The 27,630-nt window shown below is 41.4% G+C and overlaps 1 protein-coding gene across 5 annotated transcripts; it reads right to left on the bottom strand.

Annotated features, from left to right (window-relative positions):
- Positions 1–243: 243 nt before the first annotated feature.
- On the bottom strand, positions 244–27,630 carry dedd1 (death effector domain-containing 1). 5 transcript variants are annotated; one of them, XR_007266172.1, is made up of 6 exons: positions 26,910–27,630; positions 17,279–17,389; positions 12,892–13,029; positions 2,672–3,587; positions 1,581–1,747; positions 244–1,498 (listed from the first exon to the last, which is right to left on the bottom strand). XR_007266172.1 is itself a non-coding variant. In XM_020525538.2 (4 exons), the coding sequence occupies exons 1-4, from the start codon at positions 27,337–27,339 to the stop codon at positions 3,226–3,228; spliced, it is 1,041 nt and encodes a 346-aa protein (XP_020381127.1). In that variant the 5' UTR covers positions 27,340–27,630; the 3' UTR covers positions 244–3,225. The 5 variants fall into 5 exon arrangements, 1 of the variants encoding a protein (XP_020381127.1); XR_007266171.1 differs by having other exon boundaries at positions 1,581–3,587; XR_007266170.1 differs by having other exon boundaries at positions 244–1,747.

Below are 27,630 nucleotides of genomic sequence, written 5' to 3'. Positions count from 1 at the left end.
TGTCAAACATCATTTCTCTTTCATAAATCTATGTTGCTTCTGCCCAACTTTTGACATATCAAAATCTTTATATCCTCAATAATAATTGTAACATTTTCCTTATTACAAACATCAAGTCAACAGGTCTTAAGTTTGTTCCCTTCCCCTTGTTAGTGAGATTACAGCTCCTGTTTTAAGATAGGACACTGCCTTGCAAAATGAACCTAGGTTTCTTTTTCACAAAAAAACACACCCGACCAAGCATTTTGTGAAAAATCTTTATTGAACACATGCTTTACAAAAAGGTGCCTCAAATGTCTGTGATGAGGGGGTATAGCCCTCAGTGAAAACTTTCCAATCTAGAGATGACACCAAAGTCACCAAGAAAAACATGTTCCAGCTACACTGTATTCCAATAGATGTACAGAAGTGTTAGCTACACACAAGTTTACAAGGAAATTAAGATTCTCTTTAAATCAAGTAGCCAAAACGAGGGCTGGGGAGCAGAAAGGAGTGTTGGGGCAACAGGAAAAAAACCCTTCACAGTAAATGGCCATTCTAAGATGGCTGAAGGTATTTTCTTTAGCAGGGACCTACTCATCTACAGCATATGGCCATAGAAGTGAGCAGTGGTAGGTGCACCACTGTCACCATCAGCCTCGCACAAGCCAGACAGATATACGCAGTGTCAAGAGAGCAGTGCCTCTCAACTAGCTGAACAAGAGGGAGAGAGAATTTTTAGACCTCCTGCTAAGCTTATCTTGACTGGCTGTGAAAGAGTTTATATTTCTTCATGCTTCTCTGAATCAAGCTACTTGAAAAGTCAACTTACTAACGACCCAACGTCAGCCAACGTTGCTTGCTTACTTCTTTCTCAGACCTGATGCCATCCTCAAAATGATCTAAAGTACAAGTCATTTAACCTCAAGAAGCCAGCATTACATTCTTACCCATTTCACAAAGCTCCTGAATAAAGGTTTGTTGCAATATGTTTTTACAACAAACACCAACATTCTGACTGCACGAAAATAATGGATAATATTGTAACATTTCATGAACAGGTAGAGGAAGAAGCACATGCCTCAAGATCTCTTAGTTACCAAACGGGGGTGTTCCAAACCAGCATGTTTTCTTGTGCAGTTATTGAGCTGAGCTAGTTCCTCACATCGGTGTAAGAATTCAACATGACAATGCCAGAGCAAAGCCAACAGCTACTAGACATTTAAAGGACATGGCCCATATTCTGTAGCTACAGGATCACTCTTGTCCAAGTCATTTCACCTTTATAGGCAAAATCATGAATACCTCGGCTTCCAGTTTCTTTTTGAAGTGTCTGCCTCTGCTCAGTAGCTTTACAGTGGTGCAGATTAGTCTTGGATGAAGTGCATAGCCATAGCACATCAAGATCCTAATGAGTTATTGAAGTACCTTCTCCATCACTTCTTGCAGAAGATTTCAGTTTGTGGACATTTCATTGAAGCCCAATCCGCCTCTGTCCTTCTGGGCTGTCAGAATTTCACTAACAGTGAAATAACTTCGAGAATTAATTTGGTGATAAAATTACACGCAAATTGACTCAGTTTTTACAAATATTGAATTACCTTCAAAAAGCATCAGTACCATTGACCACCTGACAAGTTGACATCTTTAGGCATGGTCCATTGTATGGAAGCCAGTTCATGTTGGTGGAACACACAGAACCGGGAAGGGGGGGACCAGGGAGACAGAACGCACAAGGTGGATGCAGAGGTTACAGCAATTGGTGCATCTGAAATAAGATCATATTCCCAACTCTCAGTCAAACCTAAACTGTAGCCCACCTTCCAACACTAAACACAGCCACCAATGTTCAAGCTCCAAAACAGCCCAGGAGAAATACAAGCTTGTATACTGCACTAATGTCTCCCCTTCTCTAGCTTTTTAAAATAAATTTAATCCCAATGAGCAAATTATGTGAACTGAAATTGTTTTCATTAATCAAACGCCAGGAAAAAGATCATGTATTCTTGTTTCAAGACTGTCCATTCTAGTGTTCAAAATTTTAGGCATTTAATTCAGTATAGCACAACATTTGAACAAAAGAACATCATCTCCTCTCCATCCCCTGAAAGGTTACGTACAGTTCATTTTCTTAATAACCCAAGAACAGGTATTAAAATCAGATCAATTTATTAGGATTAAACTTTTTTTTATCTCCTCCAATTAGTCTCATGCTTGGGAGCCTACATGTACAATTAATTCAAATTCTGAAAGTTACTTTTGGGCAGAGGATTTAAGACTAGATTAAAGTGGCACAAAAATCCATATTAGAATTCCTATCCTCTGTGCAGTTTGAAGATCAAAGGCACAGGAAATACACAGCCACCATGTCCCAGGGCATGGTCTCAACCATGCTAAATTAGCTCATGTTCAAGCACCAGCATCACCCAATGATTTGCATTGGAAAGTGGACATCATGTGAGAACTTCACAAGAATGGAAATGGTACTAGGACGCGTAAAGCTGTATCAGGAAGAATTGACATTTTGAAGAGAAAGGAAGAAGAATAGGAAGGACTGGGAGCCAAACACAAAGCGAATTTTTAGCCATCAGAAATACAGACAAATGCTAACTGCTGGACTGCCAGAAGTGACTAAGTTTGAAATATATATAAGCCACCAATCCAGAGATGACTTCCCTGGCTTTCAAGTTACCTGATCTGGTGTTGAGACAGACAATCCATTTTACAACAACTCGAATCACCAACAGTCCGAGAAACATCAAATCAACATTGTTAGCACTGCAAATTCAGGCCCATATGATTGGCAGTTACGTTGTAAGCTGGCTTCCTACTTGGTACCTGCAATAAAAACTAGACAGCCACATTTTTCGTCGATCTTGTCCAACTTCGTGCAATCAGGTTGCTGGAGTGAAGAAACAGAGGAACTTTACGTGGAATTCCATTAGGGAGGGCAGTCTTAGCTCAACATGTGCACTTCCTACCACAAATACACAAAATATTGTTGCAATAAACCACAGAAGTTGTCTTTACAAAGCATTGCCAATGCTGAATGAAATGTTTGTATCTGCACTGACGCAGCAGCACCAGATCAGCATGGCACAAGCACCTGATCCAGAACTACAGGGGACTGAATAAAAGAGAGTTTGTCATAATGGGCTAATTACTTCTCTTTATTTTACTTCATATAAAGAAGCTAATTAGCTTAACAGTTAATATAGTCAATTATCTCAGTTCCAACTATATCTCTCATGGACAAATATTTTGAAGGACTCTTCGGCCCTTTTCATAATCATCTTCATCTACATTGACAAGCAGTTGGATCGCTTCTTGCCCCACAGCTTGCTTCAGTGAATCAGTTATAAATACACCTTTCAGAGCCTCCAGCAGTGAACCATTGATGTAGTCATTCCAGAAGGCATCCAGGTAAGAGAGCTCAGAGAACTTAATGTCACAGATGATGGATCCCAAGTCCCGGCTTTTCAAGATGGTATTCGCCTGCCCAAAGAGGTCAAAACAACGGTCCAGCGGGTCCTGTTTCACAGACACTACGTTCCCTCGGAGCACAGTATTCTGATCAGAATATACAGCTCGCACTCGTAGTCTTATGTCTGCATTAGGAAAGAAAACATCAGATGTTCTGTATTAGTTGTCCAATTGCAGATACTTCACTTTTAGCGACTGTTAACAGATGTGCTGAATGATCCAATTATCAGGAACACTTTGCTGGCAGAAACCAAATTGCTGAAAGCAAAGGGGAAGTTCTGCAATAGGCAGAAAATAAAGTTTCTAAACAGGGCAAAACTGAATGATCATTTTGAACATTTTGGGGTGGCAATATCACATTCCACTTGGGCCTTTAAATACTGGACACATTGTTCCTGGTAAATGCATCCATTCAACTGTGGCTCACAAAAAGGTGACACCTCTCTTGCGCCCCCAGTATCCCCAATCCCAAGAAAATCAGTGTCATGCAATGAGCAAAGCCTGTCATTTACACTAATGCCCTTTCACTGCCTACAAACCTGCAGCGAAGCACCAAGACAAGGTTCCAGCCCATGTGGTAGGACTGACCCATTTCGAAGGTAAATGGAGTTTCACACAAACAGGAATAAGCCTCCTTTGCTTCAAAGAGACCACCTCAGAAGTTAACAGGGTGCACATGGACTCTGATGTTTTATAATAAAGAATGATACTAAAACTTCAGCAGTTGAATGTTCACTTTGGCCTAAGGTACTTGATGTTGGTTTATAGGGAAGCACACCTAATGGTAACCTCATCATGACCGTTAACATGGACAAACCAGTATATTTACAAACTAAACAGTCAAAGGGTTGCTACTGACATGTGTCACCTCACTTGACTTTTAACAAACAGTTGCTTTGGGTTACAAACCAGGAACATAGGCTTTGGGTCAGTCCCTTGCTGCTTATGATTGAAGAAGCCATGACTTGCATTTACAGATATGTACCAGTTGATGGCACAAACATCCCACAGGAATTGTTAACGGCAGGCAGGGGAGACAAAAACAGAAGAAAAAAGGAAGAACTGAGAGGTTGAAAGACAGAAAATGCAACAGAATCAGCACCTGAGTAAGAAAACTTAAAGAGAGGAATTCAGTTTCTCCTGGTATTCAACTACCTCAAAAAAAAATCTTATTCCTTGAGAGATTGCTTTTCGTTTGGATATAGTTATGCAATACGGAAAGGTCGCTCCCTTGAGTTTTAATCACACAGGAAAATGTTGTTAATGAAACACTGCTGCAGGGATACCTAAAAGTTTAAGAACAAATTGGAGAAGCAACTTCCTTTGCACTGCATTAAATGTATGTTCTAAGGACTGGAAGACTAAGTCACATTTTGACATAGATGTCATACTGATTCACAGTTAAACCTCTCACGCAATAACGACCACACCATCAAAAAAAAAATCAAATTGCTGAACACATCTTAGAAATTTGACAAAGAGGACAAGTTTGAACATTAGAAGCCACAAATACGCCTCCACACTCCTTTGAGTGGAAGATTTTAAAACGGCACACGTTGGTCAAACTCACTGTAAATGCAAGTCAACAGCTGGGATCTACAGTCAGTACTTCAATGGCCTGACTTGGAATGGGCATTATTTATATGAATAGCAAATGGAAAGATCCAACATTTGGGTCAGATACTTTCACAAAATTGGAGTGTCTAGTTTGGCTGGACCGCCATTATTTTCCAGTTTAACATAAGGAAACATGACCCAAGCTCCAACATCAAGAGCACATTAATGCTCAGAATGGTTTTGGGTTTAAAACTATGCAAGAGAGCTTTAAAACCAGCTTTCTGGACACTATACAATTTTGTTCAAATTAAAGTATTCTCTAATGCTGGATCAATCCCAATGAGTTTCCTTCCACAGGTTTAGGGAGGAATCACATGAAACATGGAACAGGTCCTTTCACTTTCTATGCAAGATTGAGTGAACCAAAAATTGTTCTACTTCACACCAGATCCACCCAAAGACTGCAGCATAGTCTCTACGAAATAGTCATAAATTTTGGGATGAAGAATAGAGGGAGGAGCATAGAATTTAGTGGATGAGGGAAAATGCACCTTTATTGTGGATTTAGAGCTCATGAAGTACCCTCTTAAATATCTCTAAAATATGCAACTTTTTAAAAACAGAAGTCACCATCATTTGTGCCAGATTTTTTAAAAACAGAAAAACATTCTTTCCTCTGTTTGAGCCCAGAGCATTACTGCTTGTTGTTGCTAACTACACCTGAAATCACAGCCAAATGTTGGGTAGAGTTTGTTGCTGCGCTCAGTGCCAAAATTTTGATCCCCAGTTGTAATCCCGTTTCTCTCACTCTTTCTTTTTATCAGTGAAGAACAGGACGAGCAAGTTGGTTAATACCATCTAGTGAAGAAATGCAGGTGATTGAAGGATTTTACATACGCTGAACACCATCATGAATTTTCTTTACATCACTTTCCCTCATGGATGGACACCTGTGGAAGCAGCAACTTGTACAAACAAATCTCCGTACCCCCCCCCCACCCCATAAAGGAGAAAGCGGATTCAGCACAGTGACATTTACCAAATGACAAAATTCACCATTGACAAGTTGGGTAACAAATCAACAAAATAGGAGTGGTCTTCATTATACAGCAGATTCAGTTTGACATTTTGACTAACAGTATCTGGTAATATGAATGGGAATTTCAGCACCCAGCTCTTGGGGGTACATGACTGCCCTTATAAAGCATTTGTAACAAGTCGGTGGTTGCAAATCATACGAATTTCCACTCATCAGCAAGAGCCGGAATTACAATAGAACCCTTTAAATACAGTCTTCCTTGGGCTGGTCAAGCACTTCAGCACCAAAGCTTTTTTTTGGGGGCAGGGGAGCAATTTTACATGAAATATAATGTGTAATGGCCCATTTTTAAAGAATCGTCGCTCTTCAAAATAAAATGCGAGCAGTTGATGCAAAATAATACTCAAAGGCTAACACCAATAGCTGACCCCACATAGACCAGCCAAGGGAATGGCAGGAGAAGGGGAATCAAAATAGTTATCATCCTGAAAATAAACTTAAATGGATTGGAGCCATGCTGAAAAAACAGGTTTTTAAAAGAGTGGAATCTCTAAACAAGGAACACATTGGTCAGTGGAAGTCTCACACTAATGTCATCACATAATGAACAAAACTTTAGCAAGGATTATCAGAGATTCCCCAGTCGACATGTTAGCATTACATTTTAGGTTTTGCTTTAGTGGAGGTGGTTATGCTAGCTTTCAGTGACTGATAAGTTAATTGCTAAAAAAGGAATTATGACCTTTACAGACATCCATACGCAGATATAAAAGTCAGAGATTCCACTCGGTCCTCAACTTTGCCAGTAGGGTAGGAACACAAGTACCTGAGCTCTCTGTATAAATTGAAATCATAGAGTTTCTATTTTAGTAAAGAGCAGGGGGCACGTGCACTAAAAGCAGCAAAAGGCCTGCCTGTTTTACAATAAAACATCCCTGGCTGGTGCATGTATAATTCTGTTTCTGCAATTTTGTTTGGGAGGGGACTGGGGGGAGAAAAAGAGAAAAAAGTCACACTACTTTTGGGAAAAATTTGAAATTAATTTCAGTCTCAATAAAGTTCAAAGATCACCAACAAAAACTTAGGTACTGCACTTTATGTGCAAATTCAACACCAAGTTAAGAGTAGGAAAATGAGAGACAGATGCCATAAAGCAAGGCTGGACCACACTGGGCTAGTTTTACAGCACACCACTGGTGCTGGGCTTTGCTGCAGTTCCATGTCTTGGAATCTCACACAGTGAGATAGATAACAGAGAAAGCATCTGTTCAACATATTGTTCTGGAGCATTAACTCTTTTTAGCTTAATTCCCAGTAAGGCCATAATACTTGAGAATAGCAACTACATCATATACCTCAGCTTCCAGGGAATGATAATCCAAAGTTTGAGGTCCTTTCCAGCTAATACCCAGAAATTTGATCCTTGCAACACAGGCATACTTTGGACTGCACGCATTAAATAAAACCCCAGTGAATTATATAACAGCAAATCAAGTGTCATTTCTTTACAAATTCAAGCCTTGCTTTTTGATCTCAGGACAGTTGGAGCTGGAACAAACAGAATGAGTCGGATACTTCTGGATTTGAACTTACACCCACTGAATTACCACTAGGAAGCAGGTACGTCTGGACAGGAAAGCCTCATCTGATTATTATTTAATCCAACATTTTCCAAAGTACTTGCATAATCCCGAGCGTACAGCAGTAAAGTTGTACAGCATTAATTGGCTGCAACTCTTTATCCTGTGACAAGGTTGTTCTCCCTATTGGATAGGAACCATGTGATCACGGAACAGCACCCAGCAGATGTATCCTTGACAAACACATTTCGAGACGGGTATGCCAGTTGAATTCACTGACAAACACACTGTTCAGCATTTTCCAACCTTTGGTTATTGTGGGGATAAACAATACCCCCAATCCAGCTCTGAATCTCAAGCTTCATTGAGAGATGATGTGCACCTGAGTCCAAAAGACAACGTAGATACAGGAGAGTAGATTGCTTTGAGAATGTAACTCCTATGTAAGTTGATTTCCTTGAGGCTGAGGGAACCCCCGTTTGTTTTAATTCCTGCGTTTTGCTGGTTGACAATTAGTCCACCAGCTCTTTCTTTGCGTCTACTTTATCATCTCGTTGCAGAGTGTTAACTGTGAACTGAGAGAGACAGGTTTTGACTTTTAAAAATATTTCTGCCACTTGATAAATGCTTCATCAACAGAACAGTTACGCATACACAGCTCAGACTATACAATTGGCAACACAACACAGGCAGACCTCACCTTCACGATACATTCCCAGACTAGACCAACAGCAAACAGTGGCAGGGACACCAGTTACTGTACCTCCAGAACACATGTGCTGCATTTTGGAGATAACAATGACCACTTCACAACTGACAGGCTACTGTTGCTTTGGGTGTGACTGACCACAGTGTTTAAAAAAGTTCCCTCCTCAGTCACCTTTCAACCACCATCATCCAGCTTTTAACTGAAGTGTGGGAGAACAAGTGACAAGCACCGTAACCAGTGCTTAGTTCAAGGGAATGATATGTTATATTTCATCATATGAGGTGGCATGGATGGGAAATGGGAGTCAATATGAACAATGATCAAGTGAGTCAAGGAGTGGGCAAGATTTCACTTTCCAGGCAACAAACAGATTTAAATCCTAATAGACCAACTGGTTCAGTACAACATATTGCAATCAGAAATGTGGATATCACCAGTGCCAGTACTACTAATAACGCTGTAAAGAGCAATTAGTGCTCAAGCTATTATTACAGATACAGTGTTGACAAGGAGTTGGTACGTTTCTCATATAGATTCTGTATGCTTAGTGGTTGTATGGATTTTGCCCTGGAATTAGTTACCCTCCCAACAAAAAGCCAAGCATAATTTAGAGTACAGTTGAGTTAGAAGTCTGATACAGTGCAACAAATCAAATCAGCCATTTCAGGTATTGATTAAAAATGAGGAGCTCAGGATTATTTTCCAACAGGTTGTTTTCCCCCAACTGCCCACCACAAAGATTTAAATACGACTGGACAAAGTCTGAGAATTGAACACAAGCACAAGAGTCTCAAGTCAATTATGTCCATTTCAGAGAGCATCTCAAAAGCGTCACGACTGCCACAAACCAACTTCATTTAATTTTTCCAAATTTTAGTGATTTGGTTTGATCATTAATCGTATGTAGATTCCTAGAACATGGCAGCTCTTTGGGAGTTAATCCTTTTTATGTTTCTTTTAATACGTTTGACAGAACTAGAGTGCTGTAACAGTAGAAAATGGGTGAAGCCCATGCTTCCACAATGGATAGACAATTAGACATTTGCCAACTTGCTTTAAGGGACAGGTAGTGGTGGATAGACTCCTGGCAGACTCAGGAATTTCAGTTTGCTTCAGTATCCATCTGGCTAGTCAATCCACCAGAAATGCAAAGTCAGAGTCACTTGTCTGTTTATTGGAAGCATCAGCAGCTTCACACCAACCTTTCCCCACCCTGGAGGACCTGCCACCAACATATTTGGGGGAGTTGTGAGAGTTATTGAGATGCTCACTTGTTAACTACCTGGGACTTATATAATGGGAGCTAATAAAACAACCAGGAAACCAAAGGTCCCTCCATATCATTAAGCAGCAAAATCTGAGGGACTGAAGCTTTCTGTTGAGACTTCTTTAGAGATTCAGGATCTTTTACATCATCTTGATTTGTTATGACAAGATTTAGTACAACAGATTCAGATAGTTGTCAATTCCAATAGTTCCTTTCTTTAGTTTGAAGTAATTCTGGCATTTCAAGGAGACAGAGGACACCGTTTACAATTTGCTTTTAATGAGAGCAGGACATTGTTCCATCTACAGGGATTAGCCTGTATGCCTTCTTCGATATTTTGGCCACCAAGTATTTTAGTCTAGCAAGTGTTTGTTCCCCCTCAACAAGTTTAAAGGTTTACCTTTTTCTATTCTCGTGTCAGAACATTTCCTTAAAGTTGAACCTTTGTCAGAGACACAGACTCTCTTTTATCACCAACCTTTGAATGGTACACCTGCAATTAAATGTTTGATCACAAAAATCCTCAAAAAAAAACAGATCTCACGACAAAAGCTGAAGTGTTGTTCAAGTATAAAACAAGTTACACTACTTTTCAAAGCACGTACAGCTAGATTGTACTATTATTATATTATAGCAAAACAAGAATCCTCGGAGTGCTTTTAAAGAATTAAGGTTTTTTTTGCGATTAATATTTGAAGAAAATCACATACTGCTTGTTGTTGTTGATGCTGCGCTCGGACCTACCAGGAGCTTGTGTTGCCACATCATGAAGGAAGTTGTTGTACAAGAGAGCCAACCTATGTTTTTTTGAAAGAGCGTGTGCATAGAGAGACTCTTCTTTAGAACAGATATCTTGCGGATCGCTCAGAGGGTAGGATTGCTGTCACGTAGGCAACATGGACACAAACAGGATCAACACATTTCACCAGACTTTTTCAAAGCAACGTTCGTTCCACAAAATTCCTCACATTTATTTAACACAAGTGTGAAAATGCAAGTAAATCAACTCCAAGGGCGGGCTCCACCACCAAGTAGATATGCAAATTGTTAGGGTGCCTTACTGTAGTGTTACAATGCTCAATTCACAAAGAGTGACAGAGTACAGTAACACTCCAGTTAAACTCAAGATCAATATACTGCAACAATCCAAGTTCATGCAGGAACATGACATGCTGAAACTCTTTGGACTGTCTCAATTATTACAAAATGCTCACAGACTGGTGAAAGTTGCTAGTTTGAATAGGTAATGGAAACTTTCAAGGGCAAGCCTGGTTTACACTGCCTTGTAGGTTAAAGGAACTGTCAGCTTTAAAAGTTTTCATGACTATTATAAATTCTGTAGTTGAGAATGCACACCACACTCATTCCGGTCCCTAAATTACACTTTTGAGTAAGAAATGACAAGGCAAACAGGAGCTGGGATATATGGACCAGCCACTTTAGTGTCACTTCGAAAAACGCAATGATCAGAGCTGTCATTATAGTTATGAAGGATTAAATTTTTAGCACATGCAGGATCAGAATGCAAGACAATGTTATTCAGGAGATTCAACCCTCAGCTCAGGATCCGCATCTTCCAAAATTCTGTTGAGCATCCCTTGACAGAGTCTCACAAAACTGCTGGCCTTTAAGACATCTGTCTGGAAATGTTCCTGGACCACAAGCTGAACAAGAAATGGAAAATTTCTACTGCTCAGTAGACTCTGAATGAGGGAAATCATTTAATCTGATGTTGTACGAAATCCATAAAGACATTGCACTTGAACAGCACCTTCCCCACCTCTCTAATGTAGACCAGGGACTGGAGCCATACCTCTTTCTCTGCCTTGCTCAGTTCTACATTGGGGCTATACGGAAGCACTTACCCACCAAGGGTCGTCACTGACACTTCCAAAGTTTCTTGGCATGCTGTTTGCTTGTGGCTGAACTTTGAACAGAGCAAGGAATCATGCACCTACCCAAATCAGTGTCAAGATATAGGTTAGCTAGATGTCGGTCACATGTGCAAACAACTGAAGGCAAATACTCAAAACACTGCATACTTATTTAAGCAGCATTGAACCACGAGGATTAGTATGTATCATTCATACAATAACAGAAGACCAGTCTGTGAGCATTTGAGTATGATCGTGACTGTTGAGTTACCCAGAGGCATGCTGAGACAGTTCAGTTTGACATGTTTTTTTCGTGTGCAGATTTTAATGTTGCAGTTGTTTACAGATTGCAATCTCATACTGTGGTGCTAGAAGCGGACTGAGGAACGTTATGGACTGTCTAGGAAAAAAACAAACTTCCGGAATCTTTCATGTCAGAGACCATGCAAAGTACTGACTTTGAACTACAGCAGCCCACAGTTCCAAAGAAAAAGGTAATGGTTTTTAAAGAGAAGGCAGTTAAGGTAAACTTACTTCAGATCAGTCCCACACATTGTTTAAAAATTCTTACAAGTACAGAATGCCATTCCCATCCCCAACCCACCAAAAACCCACAATTTTAATCTTGATTAGAAGTGATAATGGGATTTGACACAGCTGTGGAAAGCTCGACTGACAGCAGTGAGGTCTTAAAGACTGTAAAACACACTCACTGCATTGTCACTCCTCACTGACCCACATGAATATTCAACCCCCAGTTGCACACAATGCCAATAAAAAAGAATTCCACATTTGAGCAATTCAAACTTTACAACACACCTCAAACATTAAACATCCCCCGAAGTACACTGACGTTTCTTCTACAAAACACCATCCCATCCCTCCTTGATATAAAATAAGACAGATTTGCAGATGTTTATTTGGCTGGAGTGACTAGGCTACTTAAATAATACTTGGAACACCACTGGCCGCAGCCTGTTTCCATCTGAAATGATTCTACATTCACCAGTTCTGTTGGAGTGGGCAGGGGCTGGAAATGGGAACAGGAAGTAATCTTTTCTAATTACTTGGTTTATTCATTTGGTTGACAAGTTCTCAATACCAGGACATGCCTTTGCTGATGTTATTTCTTTGCTTGTCCTGTTTATTATACCCACTAATCACTAGGTACTTTCTATTCCCATATTTCAATTGCACAGTAACTGCATTGCACTGATATTTGTGGTTTCTAGGAGAGATCAATTAATGCACAACATACTCAACCTGATTGCTGAATATTCAATTATCTAGACAGTGCCAGAACCAGCAGCTCCCCATTAGAAACTATCTCAAAACTAAAACTGACAGGAGCTGAAATCTATAATCGAAAAAAAATTAAAATAAGCTCTGGGGCAAATACTCACCACAGGTTGCTCTCTGTTGATAGGGAGTCTGATTCTCTCTTTCATGGTTACGGTGCATATTTCTCTTACGCCCTCTCCGCTTACCAGGACCTCGACCTCGTCTACGGGTTGCCACATGCCGTTTGGTCAAAGACGCACCTACAAATAAAACTTCTTTTCAAATAATTTTCAGTGCTAACATAGAAGGGCTATCCAAAATCATAAGATGCCTCATGCATACTGTACAAATGCTACCTCAAACTGGAATTACCCAATTCCATTTTCCGCTGTATCCTTTTAATACAAGGACATTAAAAAAATACGGCATTCAGTCCTTTGAGCTCATTCTGACATTCTATGAGATAATGGCCATTTTTCTCCTTGAAGGTCTTTTTCCTGCAAAACCTGATATCCCTTGATGTTTTTAATATGCAGAAAACTAAATGATTGCAGTTTTGAACATACTTGATGGCTGAGCCTGCACTGCCATCTCGGGCGGTGAATCCTAAATATTCACTAGATTCTAAGTGAAGAAATTGTCTTCCCCTTATTCAGGAACTACCTCTCCTGGTTCTCAATAAAACAGTGAGAGTAAACGTTCCTTCTGCATCTACCTTGTTAAGTCCTGTAAAAATTGTGCACCTCAAAAGATCAACTCTCATTTTTCTGAACTCCAACAAACATAGGCACAGTGTATTTAATATTTCCTTATTGGACAATCCCCCCAATGTTAGGAATTTGTTTGGTGAACCATAGTTGCTCTCAGCCTATGGCAAATACATCCTTGCTTAGGTAAGGAGATCAAACTGCACACAATACTCGAAGTGTGATCTCACCAGGCTCTACAATGTAGAGCTTTCAGTCATTTACTTGTACTCCTATACTTAAATCTTCTGCAGGCCAACTGGGGATGGACAGTAATAGAGTCCAGCCAGTGAAAAACACATCCTCTAAAGGAATCAACGTATCATTTACCTTAATTTTTTGATGTACCCAGATGTTAACTTTCAGTGTGTCATAAACAATGCAGCCTTTCACCACTGAAGAAATGTTTTACACTTCTGTCTTTCTTACTAAAGTGGATAAGCTCTCTTTCTCCACACTGTATTCCACCTGCCATTTTTGGGTCACAACCTCTCTAAATCTCCAGGGAGTGGCTTTTCATTCTCCTCAGAACTTATCTATTTTTGTGTTATCTGTAAACTTGAAATAGTGGTTAACATCATCAAAATTATTCTTATTGATTGTGGATAGTTGGGCCCAAGCACTGATCCTTGCTGTGACCCATTAGTCACAGCCTGCAACCTGAAAATAGCCCATTTATTATTGTCTTTTGCCTAATTAGCAGTTTTTAAATCCATGCCAGTACATTCCCCGATCTCATGTGCTCTAATTTCATTTACCAACTTCCTGTGTGTGATGTTAATGAAAACCTTCTCAAAATCCAGATATAACATTGCAAGCTACCCATTATCTATTCGGCTAGTTTCTGGAGGACACAACTGGCAGATTTGAGAAACGTGTTTTTTCCCCCAAATCCAAATACAAGATCACAGGTTTGTGCAAAGTACGTGGTATTTTTTCATTGCGCCCATGGCAGCACTTTCCAAGAACTATATCCATTCATCCCACCCCAGTCTTCACCCCTCCCTCCTCCCCATGACCATATAAAAATTTCCTTAGTTTCCTTTGAAAGTTATAGTTGAATAGACCAAATACCAAAGCTGGAGCAAAACCAGTGTTTTGTACAGGTTTAGAGATAGTAAGAACTTCTGATCCTGGAGTCAGAGATAACACAGTGTGGAGCTGGAGGAACACAGCAGGCCAGGCAGCATCACGAGGAGCAGGCAAGTTGATGTTTCAGGTCAGGACCCTTCTTCAGAGAGAAAAAAATCCCGACCTAAAACACCAGCTTTCCTGCGCCTTTTGTACAGATTTAGTCTGCCTTTGTTCTACAGATGTGATAAAACCAAGGAGCTGTTTTAGCAAAATTCTCAACTTATTCTGTTTTCTTCAAACATTTGCGAATGCACTCCCAGCTCCCAATTCCTGCTTCTCTTTTACAAACTGTACCATTTAGCTCATATTGCTTTTGCATACTCTTCCTACCAAATACCTACCATTGCACACATCTTTGCATTCTGGTTCCTTGACCATGTATTTGCCTATGCCCTCATAGCATTGGGGAATGCAGTAAAGAAGTCACTAATAATGTCACATCATCTGCAAATTTTGAAACTACATCCTGCATTGGAATACCATTAATAGAATACCATTAAGATACACTAAAATGAGCAGTTATCTGAATACCTGCAGACATCTCTGCTGTCGGAAAAAATCAGTTCACCACTACCTCCTGTTATTGTCCCTTCGCCTACTGCAGCCCCTTAAGATCTATGGGCATCATTTTGGTTTACAAATCTCTTCCCATTGTACTTCATCAATCCTTTTGAAAAACTATACTTACACCTTCCTTTCAGCAACTCTGTCCACCACTTTGAGGACTTACCAATTCTGTATGACTTTTCAGTTATTGACACATTAATCAGTGACGTCATCTCAGTTTTATCAGCACCACCAGAATTAGGCTGGCTGCAGCAGCAGACCGAGCGACTTTTCTACTTTCAATGCTGCTGTTCATTTAAGAATTCATTTTATCTAATTTTTCTTCTATATTTTTGTTAATTGCAAGTGCAGAATCATCTTTTAATGAAGTCTGATCAAGTAATTATTTAGCACACACTCAGCCTTGTCCTCTGCCTTCCCAAAAATCACCTCTTTGCTGCCATAATTGGTTCTACTCTAACCCTCTACCTGCCTTTTTACTATTTATAAGTTTGTTTTGTTCCTGCCTTTGGTTAGTCACTGACCCCACTCACTCATTTTGTGCTACTTCCTTTCAAAGCTCTTCCCCTTAGTTTTTATATTGACTTTGTTTGCCTCTTGGGATTCACTGCAAGCTTTTCTGTCCTGTCATTTTTACTACCATTTTTAATCAACTAGCATGCTTTTGCACTATATTTCCACTAGTCCCCATTGTGAGATCTGGTTAGTACCCGAAGGACTCACTGCTTGTTGATTGCTTTACTCACCAATCTTGAATTCCAGGTCACCTGAGCCAGACCAACTTACTGAAATTATCCCTCAAGCTGAATATTTAAATGCAATTATTTTTGTCCTGACTACACTTACTGCTTCCCACTGCCTTCCACATCAAAAAAGAAAGGTTTAATTTTCAGTCCAGCATCTGTTTGGGACTTCATTTCTCCTTTACTTTTAACATGAGCTTATCTTCATCTCTCACTCATCAAATAAAAATCAACAGGCAGCAGTTGTATTGTTGCTGCATTCATAACTGACACCCAGGCAATGTTCTAGGAAACCAGGTTCCTTGGAAATGGTGGGATTTGAATTCAGGAAGAATCTGGAAATCAAAGTCCAGTGATGACCACGAAAACATGGCAAACACAGCACTGTCAATCCTGGAACGTCCTCCTTACTAACATCTGGGCACTGGTGCCAAATCTCGGAGACCTGTCTTTCATATACGTCAAGCAACAGCCTGACAGTCACTCATGGAATCTCACACAGATGTTCTCGCACTGACGCTTCTACCACTTAGTGGCTTTGTTCCCTGAAATTAAGTCTAGGACTCTTGCCTCTTCTGGAATTTATACCTGCTGGCTTGAAATGCTCCCTAGGACGCATTTTCAGAATTCCACTTCCTCTACAAGCCTTTTGCACATTGCTCACCTCAGTTAATATTTCAGAAAACTAAATTCACAGCTATTACACTATTACTTTTACATTTCACTGAAATTTGCCGACATCTGTCCACCTATCCCTCTGATAGATGGCAATCTTATATGTACTAAAGACCCCAACAATGTAATTGCTCCCATTTTGTGTTTAATACAGATGTGATTGAGGATTCTTATTTCATCCCCCTTATTACAACCAATACATCTTCAAAATTGAGATACCACCACCTCTCATCAGAAGATTCCACATGTCAGAATATTGAGCTTCCAGTCCTGTCCCTTACACAGAGATTTGTCTTTTGTTCTAGATATTGTGTGGAATGTTGTCACATCAGCTGCGTGTGCAATGCAGGTGGCCCTGATGAGGCCGCAGTTCCAAGAATGGTGTCAGGTGGGTGAGACAGACAGTGGCTCGTGTTTGGGGGTTGGCGGGTGTGGGGGGAGGTTGTTGACAGGACTGAGAACATTCCCTCTGTTTCAGTGAATAACTATGGGCTGGATCAATACACTATCTTTGCGGTTCAAAGGCTTGACCATGACATAGCAAAATCAAGTGGAGTTGCTGTACCTGTGTGCTCCTTGCACCACCTAGAGGTGATCTATATGGAATAGCTGGAAGAAAAAGACAAAGACAGTCTGAAGATTACCTGGCTCCCAACCGCTCCGTGTTGAGACAGCATGCTCAGAATTTAAACAGCTTTCCACCTGCTCTCCAATTTTTGACATAGGACCTTCATAAGTACACCTCTCAGGAGACACTGGAAGAGTATGAAGAAAACAAACTGAATTAGGAAAAACATATTTCTGCAGTATCCAGAAATGAAAAACAACCTTAATTCTAAAATTCAAGTTCCACAAAGCAACTGGCAGATCTCCACGCTACCGCTCCTAGCGGACAGTGCTGAGATCTGGAAGTAGGAAAACAAATGCAGATTTGAAAATGCTCTTTATGAGACATCAAATAATGCATGATCTTTTCAGGTGGATTCTGAAGAAGTTTCTTGAGGAAGCATTTAAAAAATGTTCCAAATCACGGGAATAGCAAGAACTGCAGATGCTGGAGTCAGAGATAACAAAGTGTGGAGCTGGAACACAGTAGGCCAGGCAGCATCACAGGAACAGGAAAGCTGACATTTCCGATTAGGACCCATCTTCAGAAAATTTCTCTGAAGAAGGGTCCCAAACCGAAACGTCGGCTTTCCTGTTCTTGTGATGCTGCCTGGCCTGCTGCATTTCTCCAGCTCCACACTTTGTTATCTAAAAATGTTCCAGTAACTTAATATGACCACAAAACATATACAACTTAAAATTTGTGTGTCTTTCCTGTAGCCCTGAAATGGTGCCATATGATCAACAGCTCTACAAGCCAGCATTTATTATCCATACAAAGGTTCCTTCCTGCATGCCCTCATTTCCCTTATCTTTATCATGCTCACATACTTCAACACTTGCCACGCTCTGTCCTATCTGCTTTAGCCATTCTACTCCTGGACTCACCCAGTTCTCATTCATTATCAAACACCTCCAAATAGAGTTCGAGTTTCTGATACCTGTTGCAGGCTTTTAATAAGACCACAAGAAATAACAAAAGTAGACCTTTTGACCCCTTGAGCTTGCACCACCATTCAAAAGTACCATGGCATCTGTTTCCATCAAATAAGCAAAGTTATAGAACAAAATCTTAAAATTCAGTCAATAATCACGAACAAAGTGAAACTCGTTTTCTTAAAAAAAAAAATCACTTTCCTAACTCAATAGCTGTTCAATTTGAGAAGTTAAATCATTCATTTGAGTGAAACAGGACTGGTGAGAATAAACAGTTCAGTTGTCTCAGCTTTAGATTCTTGATCAGCAGAGCAATCAATCTCAGCATTAAACACAAGGAACCTGTCCCCACAGTTTTCTGTGGCAAAGTATTCCAAAGACACTCAACCCTCAGAAGAAATTCCCCCTCATCCAGACTAAAATTGGCATTTTTTTTTGAGACTATGCCCTCTGGTCCTAGTTGAGGGGAAACATCCTCTCAGCCTTTACCCCATCAAACCCCTCAAGAATTCTATATATGGGATCACCTGTCATTCTTCTAAACTCTCGTGAGTACAATCCCAACCTGTTTAGCTTTTTCTCATAAGACAATCCTCTCTGCAGCCCCCCACCCCCATACCAGAAATCATCCTAGTGAACTTATTTTGATATGCCAACAAAATGATATCTTTCCTTAAATAAGGTCATGTGGCATTCAGACATTGGCTGCTTCGGTATCCAAGGAGTCATGAACAGTGCTTACCGTACAGTCATCTAAACTTCTGAATTTATGATGGAGGGGAAGTCACTGATGAATCAGCTGAAGATAGTTGGGCTTAGGACACTAATTTGAGGAATTGGACCCCTGTAGTGCACTGGTAGCGTCACTAACTAAGTTACAGGAGGCTGAGTTCAAGTCTCATCTGTTCTGGAAGCGTGTAATGGTATGGACCGGGCCAGAACCAGAACCAACCACCCTTCCCCCACCCCAAGTCTATTATGGAGATAGCCTAGACCCTAACTTTTATACACTTTTTGAAAGACAAGTGTAGGTGCTGCACTCCAAATATGATTCAATTGGCCACCATTCAGCATTCATTAAAACATACTTTACTCTTAGAACACCGTTAAAATACAAGAAGAATTAGCATAACTTTATTTTACTTGAAATACTTAAGATAATACAGTGGCTCAGTGGTTTGCACCGTTGCCTCAACGCCAGGAACCCAGGTTCAATTCTATCCTTGGGTGACTGTGTCAAGTTTGCACATTCTCCCCATGTCTGTGTGGGGTTCTGCTGGGTGCTCCAGTTTCCTCCCACAGTCCAAAAATGTGCAAGTGAGGCAGATTGGCCATGCTAAATTGCCCCAAGTGGTCAGGGATGTGTAGGTTAGTTGCATTAGCCATGGAAAATGCAGGGTTACAGGGAAAGGGTAGGCACATGGGTCTGGGTGGGATACTCTTCAAAAGGGTTAGTGTAGACTTGTTGGGCCAAATGGTGTTTCCAGACTGTAGGGATTCTATTCTATTATTTAATCACCGATCATCAACTGTTCCAATATAGACAACAACCATAACTACACCCTTGGCAAAGGAATTCAGCAAGTTATTATTCTCATGCGCTGTCTCTCTCTAGTCCAGTAGAAAGAAACACAGAAAATCTGACACTTTTGATTTTTTTTCTCTAGAGGAGAAAAGGCTACAACTTCATTCTAGCAGAGAACTCACGTTTTCTCCAGCAGCCAGCTAAAAACCCACTGAATTAAAAGCAAAACTAAAGTACTTTTGGTGAACCTGGCCATGCCCACTCAATTCCTTTGTCTTACTTTTTAAAAAATCCAGGGAGAACTCAAAGTTGTTTACCATCTGCCTGTCTGAAGGAGACATTTCAGCACCCTATGACAACACTCCTCCGCAAGAGGAACAGCACACAACACACCTCAAAGGCACAGTAAGGTCATAGTAATAACATCACTGAACAAGTTGCTTAGAAAATACCTAAACTGAAGAATTCCTGCAGAAATGTCCTGGAATTGACAGGTCTGACTTCCACCACAATCATCTTCCTTGTGCTAGGTTTTGACACCAAACAGCAATTTTCCCTGGATTCACAGTGATTCAAGTTTTACAAGAGCTCCTTAACGCCAAGGGCAGTCACTCAACTCTGGAACTCCGTTCTTTTGTCCATGTTTGAATCAAGGTTGTAATGAGTTCAAGAGATGAGTGGCTCTGGCAGAACCAAAGCTAAGTGCTGCTGATCATGCTGCACAATAGCACTGTTGTTGACACCTCCTATCACTATAATGGTGTTCAAAAGTAGACTGATGACATGATAATTGACCAGGTTATCTATCCTGGATTGTGTGCGCAGGACGTACCTGAGCATTTTTCCACATTGTTGAATGAATGTCAGTGTGGCAGCTGTACTGAAACAGCTTGGCAAGTTCTGCAGCATGAGTCTTCAAGACTACAGCAAGAACGTTATCAGAGCCCATTGCACAGGCATTATTTAGTGCCTCCAACCCTTCACTGATGACCTCAAACACAGAAAACAGGAGGCCATTTGGTCCTTTACACCGGCTTTGCCATTCATAATCATCATCCAATTCAATACTTGTTCCCATTTCCACAGCTCCCCACATATCCTTTGATCCCTTTAGCCTCAAGTGCTATATCTAACTCCTCTTGAAATCATATAACGTTTGACCTCAATACTTTGTGCTAGAAAATTCTACACACACACACACACACACACACACACACACACCTGGGCGATGACATTTAGAGTTATACAGCACACGAACAGTACCTTCAGTCCAACTCGTCCACGCCAACTAGATATCCTAAATTAACTAGTCCCATTTGCCAGCATTCGGCCCATACTGCTCTAAACCGTTCCTACTGATAATAGCCATCCAGATGCCTTTAAATGTTGTAATTGTACAGCCTTCACCACTTCCTCTGGCAGCTCATTCCATACACGCACCACTCTTTTTGAGAAAAGTTGCCTCTTAGTTTCTTTTAAATCCTTCCCCTCTCACCTTAAACCCATGCCGTCTAGTTTTAGACTCCCCTATCCATGGAACAGACCTTGGCTATTCACCTTATCCATGCCCCTCATGATTTTTTAAACTCCAAAAGGTCACCCCTCAGCCTCCAATGCTCCAGGGAAAACACCCCACCCTATTCAGCCTATCCCTATAGCTCAAACCCTCGAATCCTGGCAACATTCTTGTAAATCTTTTCTGAACCCTTTCAAGTTTTACAACATCCTTCCTATAGCAAGGAGACCAGAAGTGCACACAGTATTCCAAAAGTGGCCTAACCAATGTCCTGTACAGCTGCAACATGACCCTCCCAACTCCTTTACTCAATGCACTGACCAATAAAGGCAAGCATACCAAACACCTTCTTCACCGCCCTGTCTACCTGCGACTCCACTTTAAAGGAACTATGAACCTGCACTCCAAGGTCTCTTTGTTCAGCAACACTTGCCAGGGCCTTATCATTAAGTGCATAAGACCAGCCTTGATTTGTCTTTCCAAAATGCAGCTATATCTAACTCCTCCTGAAATCATATAATGTTTGCCCTCACTGCTTTGTGCTAGAAAATTCTACACACACACATCACTCTCTGGGTGATGACATTTAGAGTTATACAGCACACTCTCATTCTTCTGAATTCTGTTAAATGGAATCTTAACCAATGCAATGACTCCTGGTAGGAGGAGAAGGTCTGTTAAACTTTCCCTGCATTCCCTCTAGAGCAAGAGCATCCCTTCTCAGAGACCAAAACTGCACACAAAAGTCTAGCTATGGTCTCACCAAGAGTCTGTACAATTACAGGAAACATCCCTACTCCTGTACTCAAAACCTCTAGCTAGCAATATCAACATACCATCTGCCTTCTTGACTGACGTTGCACTTGCATGCTTACGTTCTGTTTTACAAGGACACCCAAACCTCGCTGCACATTCACATCTCAATTTATAGCCAGATATCATCTGCCTTTCTGTTTTCGCTCCCAAAATGGATAACCACACATTTATTCTAATTAGCATGCGTCATGCATTTGCGCACTCAGCTTTCCCAAATCACACTGAAACATCTCTGCACCATCCTATCCTCACAGCTCACCCTCCCATCCAGCTTTACATCATCTGCAAATCTGGAGTTATTACATTCAGTTCCCTCATTAAAATCATTAATATAATTTGACAATAGCTGGGGTCCTAGTGCAGACACCTGCAGTACCCCACTAGTCACTGTCTGCCAATTGGCAAGAGACCCATTTATTCCTAACCTTTCATTCCTATCTGCCAACCAGCTCTGTCAATTTGAATACATAGCCCCAAATTCCATGTACTTTTATTTCACCTGCTAATCCCTTATGTGGGACTGTGTTGAAAGCCTTCTAAAAGTCTAAAAACACACCATCCACTGGCTCAGAGTCAAATCTATGACAGATTCCCGTAGATTTGTCAAACTTGACTTCCCTTTTGTAAATGTGTGTTAACTCTATCCAATACTGCCACAGTTTTTTCAAACGCTATTTAATCTTTCTTAATGGACTAAAATATGCAACTAAATTCACCAGATTTGACATACCCATTATAACCAAATATGGACTTTTGTTAATCAGCTAAGTCTCCCGCTAAACCTCAACTAATCTGTCCCTGATGTCAAATTGTAGAAATTACTTTCTCTTCCACTCCTGTCTCATAAGAACTGAGTAACATCTGCAGTTTTTCAAGCCATAATTAAATTACGAGCACTTTCCCCAAGTTTGTTTTTGGCTGGCGGTGTAAAGAAAGTGGTTCTGGAGACTGATTGGTCTGAAGTACCATTTTCTAAAAACATACACTAAGTTCCTTCTCCAAGTTCCTGAATTTTAAGGTGACCTTGTACTGCTACTATTTTCTCTCCCTCTACCATAAAGACGGATACAAAGTACTTATTTAACAAGTATGTAATTTCCTGATTGTTAATCAAAGTTCCTCCCTGGAGATGGTGCTTTTTTTTTTGTTTGGCTCCTTACCAACAGTAGATGGTGTGACGTATTCCTTATGCTCTTTCAAATAAGGCAAGTGCATATGAAAATATTGCTGACAGTTCCTTAACCTTGTCAAATGAACAGTAATGTTTTGCTACTGTGGTGATTCATCATCTTTTTAAACATTAAACACTTTAGCGTTACAGGTACTCAGTGGCTCCTTTAAGTATTTTCTGTTTCTCCTTCTGATCAAGTTACCAAGTACTCGGAATTGATTTGCAGTTCTTCACTTTCTTTGCATTTGTGTTCTCTAATTTGTCAGACATAAATTTGTTATTTTGCATGCAAAATCTTAATAAATCAGATTGAAGTTGGATAAAGTACCATGCAGGAACTATGGAATAAAGCAAACCAACCAATAGTTATTGCATCCAGGATCGGGGACGATATTCAACCATACACAAAAGAACGGAAGGAGACTGTCCCAATGGCTTCATTTCGAACATTGCTTTCAACTATCGCTTTATCATAGGTGCAGCAGGTCCAAACCCTACTAAAACATGTTTAAACTTCCAGCCACTTGATAGGAATTACAATCCTAACAGACTTTAAAAAACCAAAACACTTTTCAGTTTTTCTGTCTTGCTTCCTGACAGCCTTTTTAAAAAAAAAAAGTTCTAGTATCCATTTTTCTAATGGTGACCATCCACATGCATTTTATAGTCTATGTGGTGGTGCTGCGTTGTTAGCTCCCTAGCTGGAAAGGAGTGTGAATACTGCATTCACTTCAATTTTCCAATTCCATAATGAGGCAAACTTGGAGCACTGAACAGGAATTATGACAGTGCATTCAAGGTTTGGCAATTTGAAACAAGACTGAACATGCAGTACATAAAGCACCCCATGATTAGTCTGTACTGTATAAGTGTCTGCAATCTTTAAACAAATCAACTGACCAAATTAGGCAAAAATAAGCAAATGTTGTCTGTGAATGACAATTCTATCATGAAACTTGAATTTGAAATTAAAATGTTATTTTGAGGGCATGATGCTTTACAGGAAGCAGAGAAGGCCAAAGCCCCGTTAGTCTTAGCCACCATCCAATGATGGGGAGGTGCCAGTGTTGGACTGGGATGGACAAAGTCAGAAGTCACACAAAACCAGGTTATAGTCCAACAGGTTTATTTGGAATCACAAGTTTTGGGAGCACAACCCCTTTGACAGATGCAGAGAGAGAACAGGGCACACAGATAGAGGTCGATCTCTCTCCTTATAAACTCTGTCTGCGTGCCCTGCTCTCTCACTGCACCTGATGAAGGGGCTGCGCTCCCAAAGCTTGTGATTCCAAATAAACCTGTTAGACAATAACCTGATGTCGTGACTTCTGACTTCGTCCATCCAATGACACTGTAACGGAAAATGTGTCTTGCCAGGGAGAGGTGGTGAAGCTGGAAGACCAGGGTTTAAAGGGGAAAGCTTGCAGTGGGAGAAGGGGATGGGACACAGTTACTATCGTAGTACTGATTGGTGTGAGGCTGTCTCCTCCCTGTGTTGTGGTTCCTCAGGTGATGAAATACACACACCACAGACTAGTCCTGCACTGTACAGGATTATACCGTCATCGTGGAAAACAAATTAAGTGATTGCGTCTTTCAGTCCAATGTTCCTCTGCTCAGTAAGATCAAAGATGACAGTGTTGTTTCAAATACCATTTTCCATATACTTCCAAACAACCTTGATTCACCATCTAATGGAATCTATTCACTTAAGAGTTGTACAAAATCACCCAGCCCTCAAATTATTTCTCCTCACCTTTACCCGGTCTTTACTGGTTCACATCCTGAAGACCTCAAGGTCAGCTCCCTAACCTTCTCAATTCGAGAGAATAAAGTCCTAATTTGTCTGACTTCTCCTCATAACAACCTCTGAAGTCCAGGTATCTTTCTTGTAAACCTGCACTGAACTCCCAAGGCCAAAACATCCTTCCTAAGGTGTGGCGCCCAGATCTGCTCAAAGTACTGAGTGGGGTCTCACGAGAGTTTTGTTTAACTGCAGCATAATTGCTGCATCTTTATACTCCAGTTCTCTAGATATAAAAGGCCAGTATTCCATTAACCTGCAAGTACTGATCTGCCCTTTATTTTGGTCCAAAACCGATAATCTCACACTGTCTTAAATTAAAATCCATCTGCCACAGCTTTACCTATTCACCTAATCTATCCATATCCTGTTGTAATTTTATGCTGTTGTCAACAGTCTAGAATGTTGCCCAATTCAGCATTGTCAGCAAATGACTTTTTATGCCATTATCTAAGTTTTTAATGAATATTCAATAATTGAGGCTGCAACACACCCCGTGGGACACTGAGTCACATCCTGCCAATTTGAGTATTTATCCATTATTCCAATGCTGTTTCTTGCAGCTCAATCAATTTCCTATCCGTTGGCTTCCACCTTAGCTAAAGGTCTGTGTGGAACTTTATTAAGCGCCTTCTGGAAGTTCTGATAAACAACACCCATCAACTTACCTCTCTCTGCCATCTTTGTCACTTCTTCAAAAAAACTAAAGTTTGTCAGGCATGAACTACCCTTCAGGAATCCATGCTGAGTCTCCCCGATCACTTCAAAATTTCAGTTAATCAGTTACCCTATTCTTGATTGTTGACTCCAACAATTTCCCCACCACAGATGTTAGACTAATTGGTCTGTAGTCTGTTGGATTCCCTCTGTCACCCTACTTTAAGTGCGGAGTGACATGAGCAAATTTCCGACCCTAAGGTACAACACCTGAATTCAGGAAACTCTGAAAGATTAAAGGTTAGGGCAACACACTCTCCTACCTCCTTTAACATCCAGGAATGTAGTCCTGTGGGTTTTAACTTTTCCTGCTGAAGTGAACAATTTGACATTTTCCGACAGTGTCTCTTTTCCATTTGATTTTTATCATAGTAAAATATACAATGCCCTTTCTGCATCATTTACTACATCTGCATAGCAAATCACTTCATCCGGCCAAACCGGATTTGGGATTATGTCAAAAGGTGTGGGGTTGGGGACAGGATTTGCAAGGGGTTAGGAGAACCTACATCCATGCCAGACACCCTAGAAGGGGGCCCCCACCAAACAATAAATAAAACAAAAAGAAATAAAACAAAATCAGAGTTAACGTTTCAGGTTCTGAGGAAAGGTCACAGGACCCAAAAGGTTAACTCTTGACTTTTTTCTTCACAGATGGTGCCAGACCTGCTGAGCTTTTCCAGCAACTTCTGTTTTTGTTCCCACCAGAAGTTATCCTAAAAAGACGTCCTTACCTCCTTCCACATCCTATGCCTCACCGAGGAGGGACCTCCTCCACTCAATCCTGAAATCTGGCCGAAGAAAGAAACCGCTCCCCTCAGACTCTCCCAAACGAACAGGTGTTGACCTCCCCCTCTCCACTCAAACACCAACTCTGGAGGAGAATGAAAGAGACACCCCTCCATTGCCTGAGATAACAAGGTGTAAAGCTGGATGAACACAGCAGGCCAAGCAGCATCAGAGGAGCAGGAAAGCTGACGTTTCGGGTCTAGACCCTTCAGAAAATTCAGAAGGAGGGTCTAGGCCCGAAACGTCAGATTTCCCGCTCCTCTGCTGCTTGGCCTGCTACGTTCATCCAGCTCTACACCTTGTTATCTCGGATTCTCCAGCATCTGCATTTCCTACCATCTCCTCCATTGCCTGGCCGCCCACACCTAGCCACTGGATCCCCGGGCCTCTCCTACCTGCTGTGCCCCTACTGCGGCCCACGTAGGGCAGCAGGTCGTGGCGGCTGATGACCCTGAGGAGCTGCAGCAGGTGCCGGAAGTTGGTCTCGTCACACAGGCCCCGCCGCTCTAGCTCGAACAGTAGGCGGACGCCGCTACTGCGGCAGCTGGGCTCGTCCCAGGCCGAGGCCGGGGCGCGGGGGCCGAGGATGGCATCGCCCTCGGCAGCCTCCTCCATCTTCTCCTCCTCTTCTTCCTCCCCACCGGCCCGTAGCGCCCGGTCCAGCGGGTAGGCCTCGGCCAGAAGGAATGAGAGCACCTCGACGTCGGCCCGGCTGAGCTGCGAGCCCACCAGCTCGAACATCTGGTGCAGGGACAGCATGCGGTAGGAAGCCAGCGTCTCCTCTTCCTGCCAGCGAGCCCGCTTCAACGACCCCGTTGCCGCCATCACAACCCCGGGCTGTGGAAAAGGAGAAGGCCGAGGCCTGAGGCCTAAACCGGAGAAGGAACGCGACGAACTCAAAAACAAACACGGACAACGGGGAGGGTGGGGGAAGACAAAACCAAACAGAGAACTCGCTAAATAATCCCGATATCCTTCCAGCCGTAGATAAATGAAAAGTAAAAGAAAACAGCGTCAACCGCACTGCGCTCGCTCGACGACGACGATGTTGTTGTTGTTGTTTTCCTCTTTCTGGCACTTTCCGCGGCTCGCGCCTGCGCCAACTGCCCCTGCCGT

Source organism: Rhincodon typus, chromosome 47, assembly GCF_021869965.1.
Source record: "Rhincodon typus isolate 14 chromosome 47, sRhiTyp1.1, whole genome shotgun sequence".
NCBI lineage: Eukaryota > Metazoa > Chordata > Chondrichthyes > Orectolobiformes > Rhincodontidae > Rhincodon > Rhincodon typus.
Note: the sequence above shows the minus strand (reverse complement) of the source record. Positions and strands in the feature narration are given on the sequence as shown.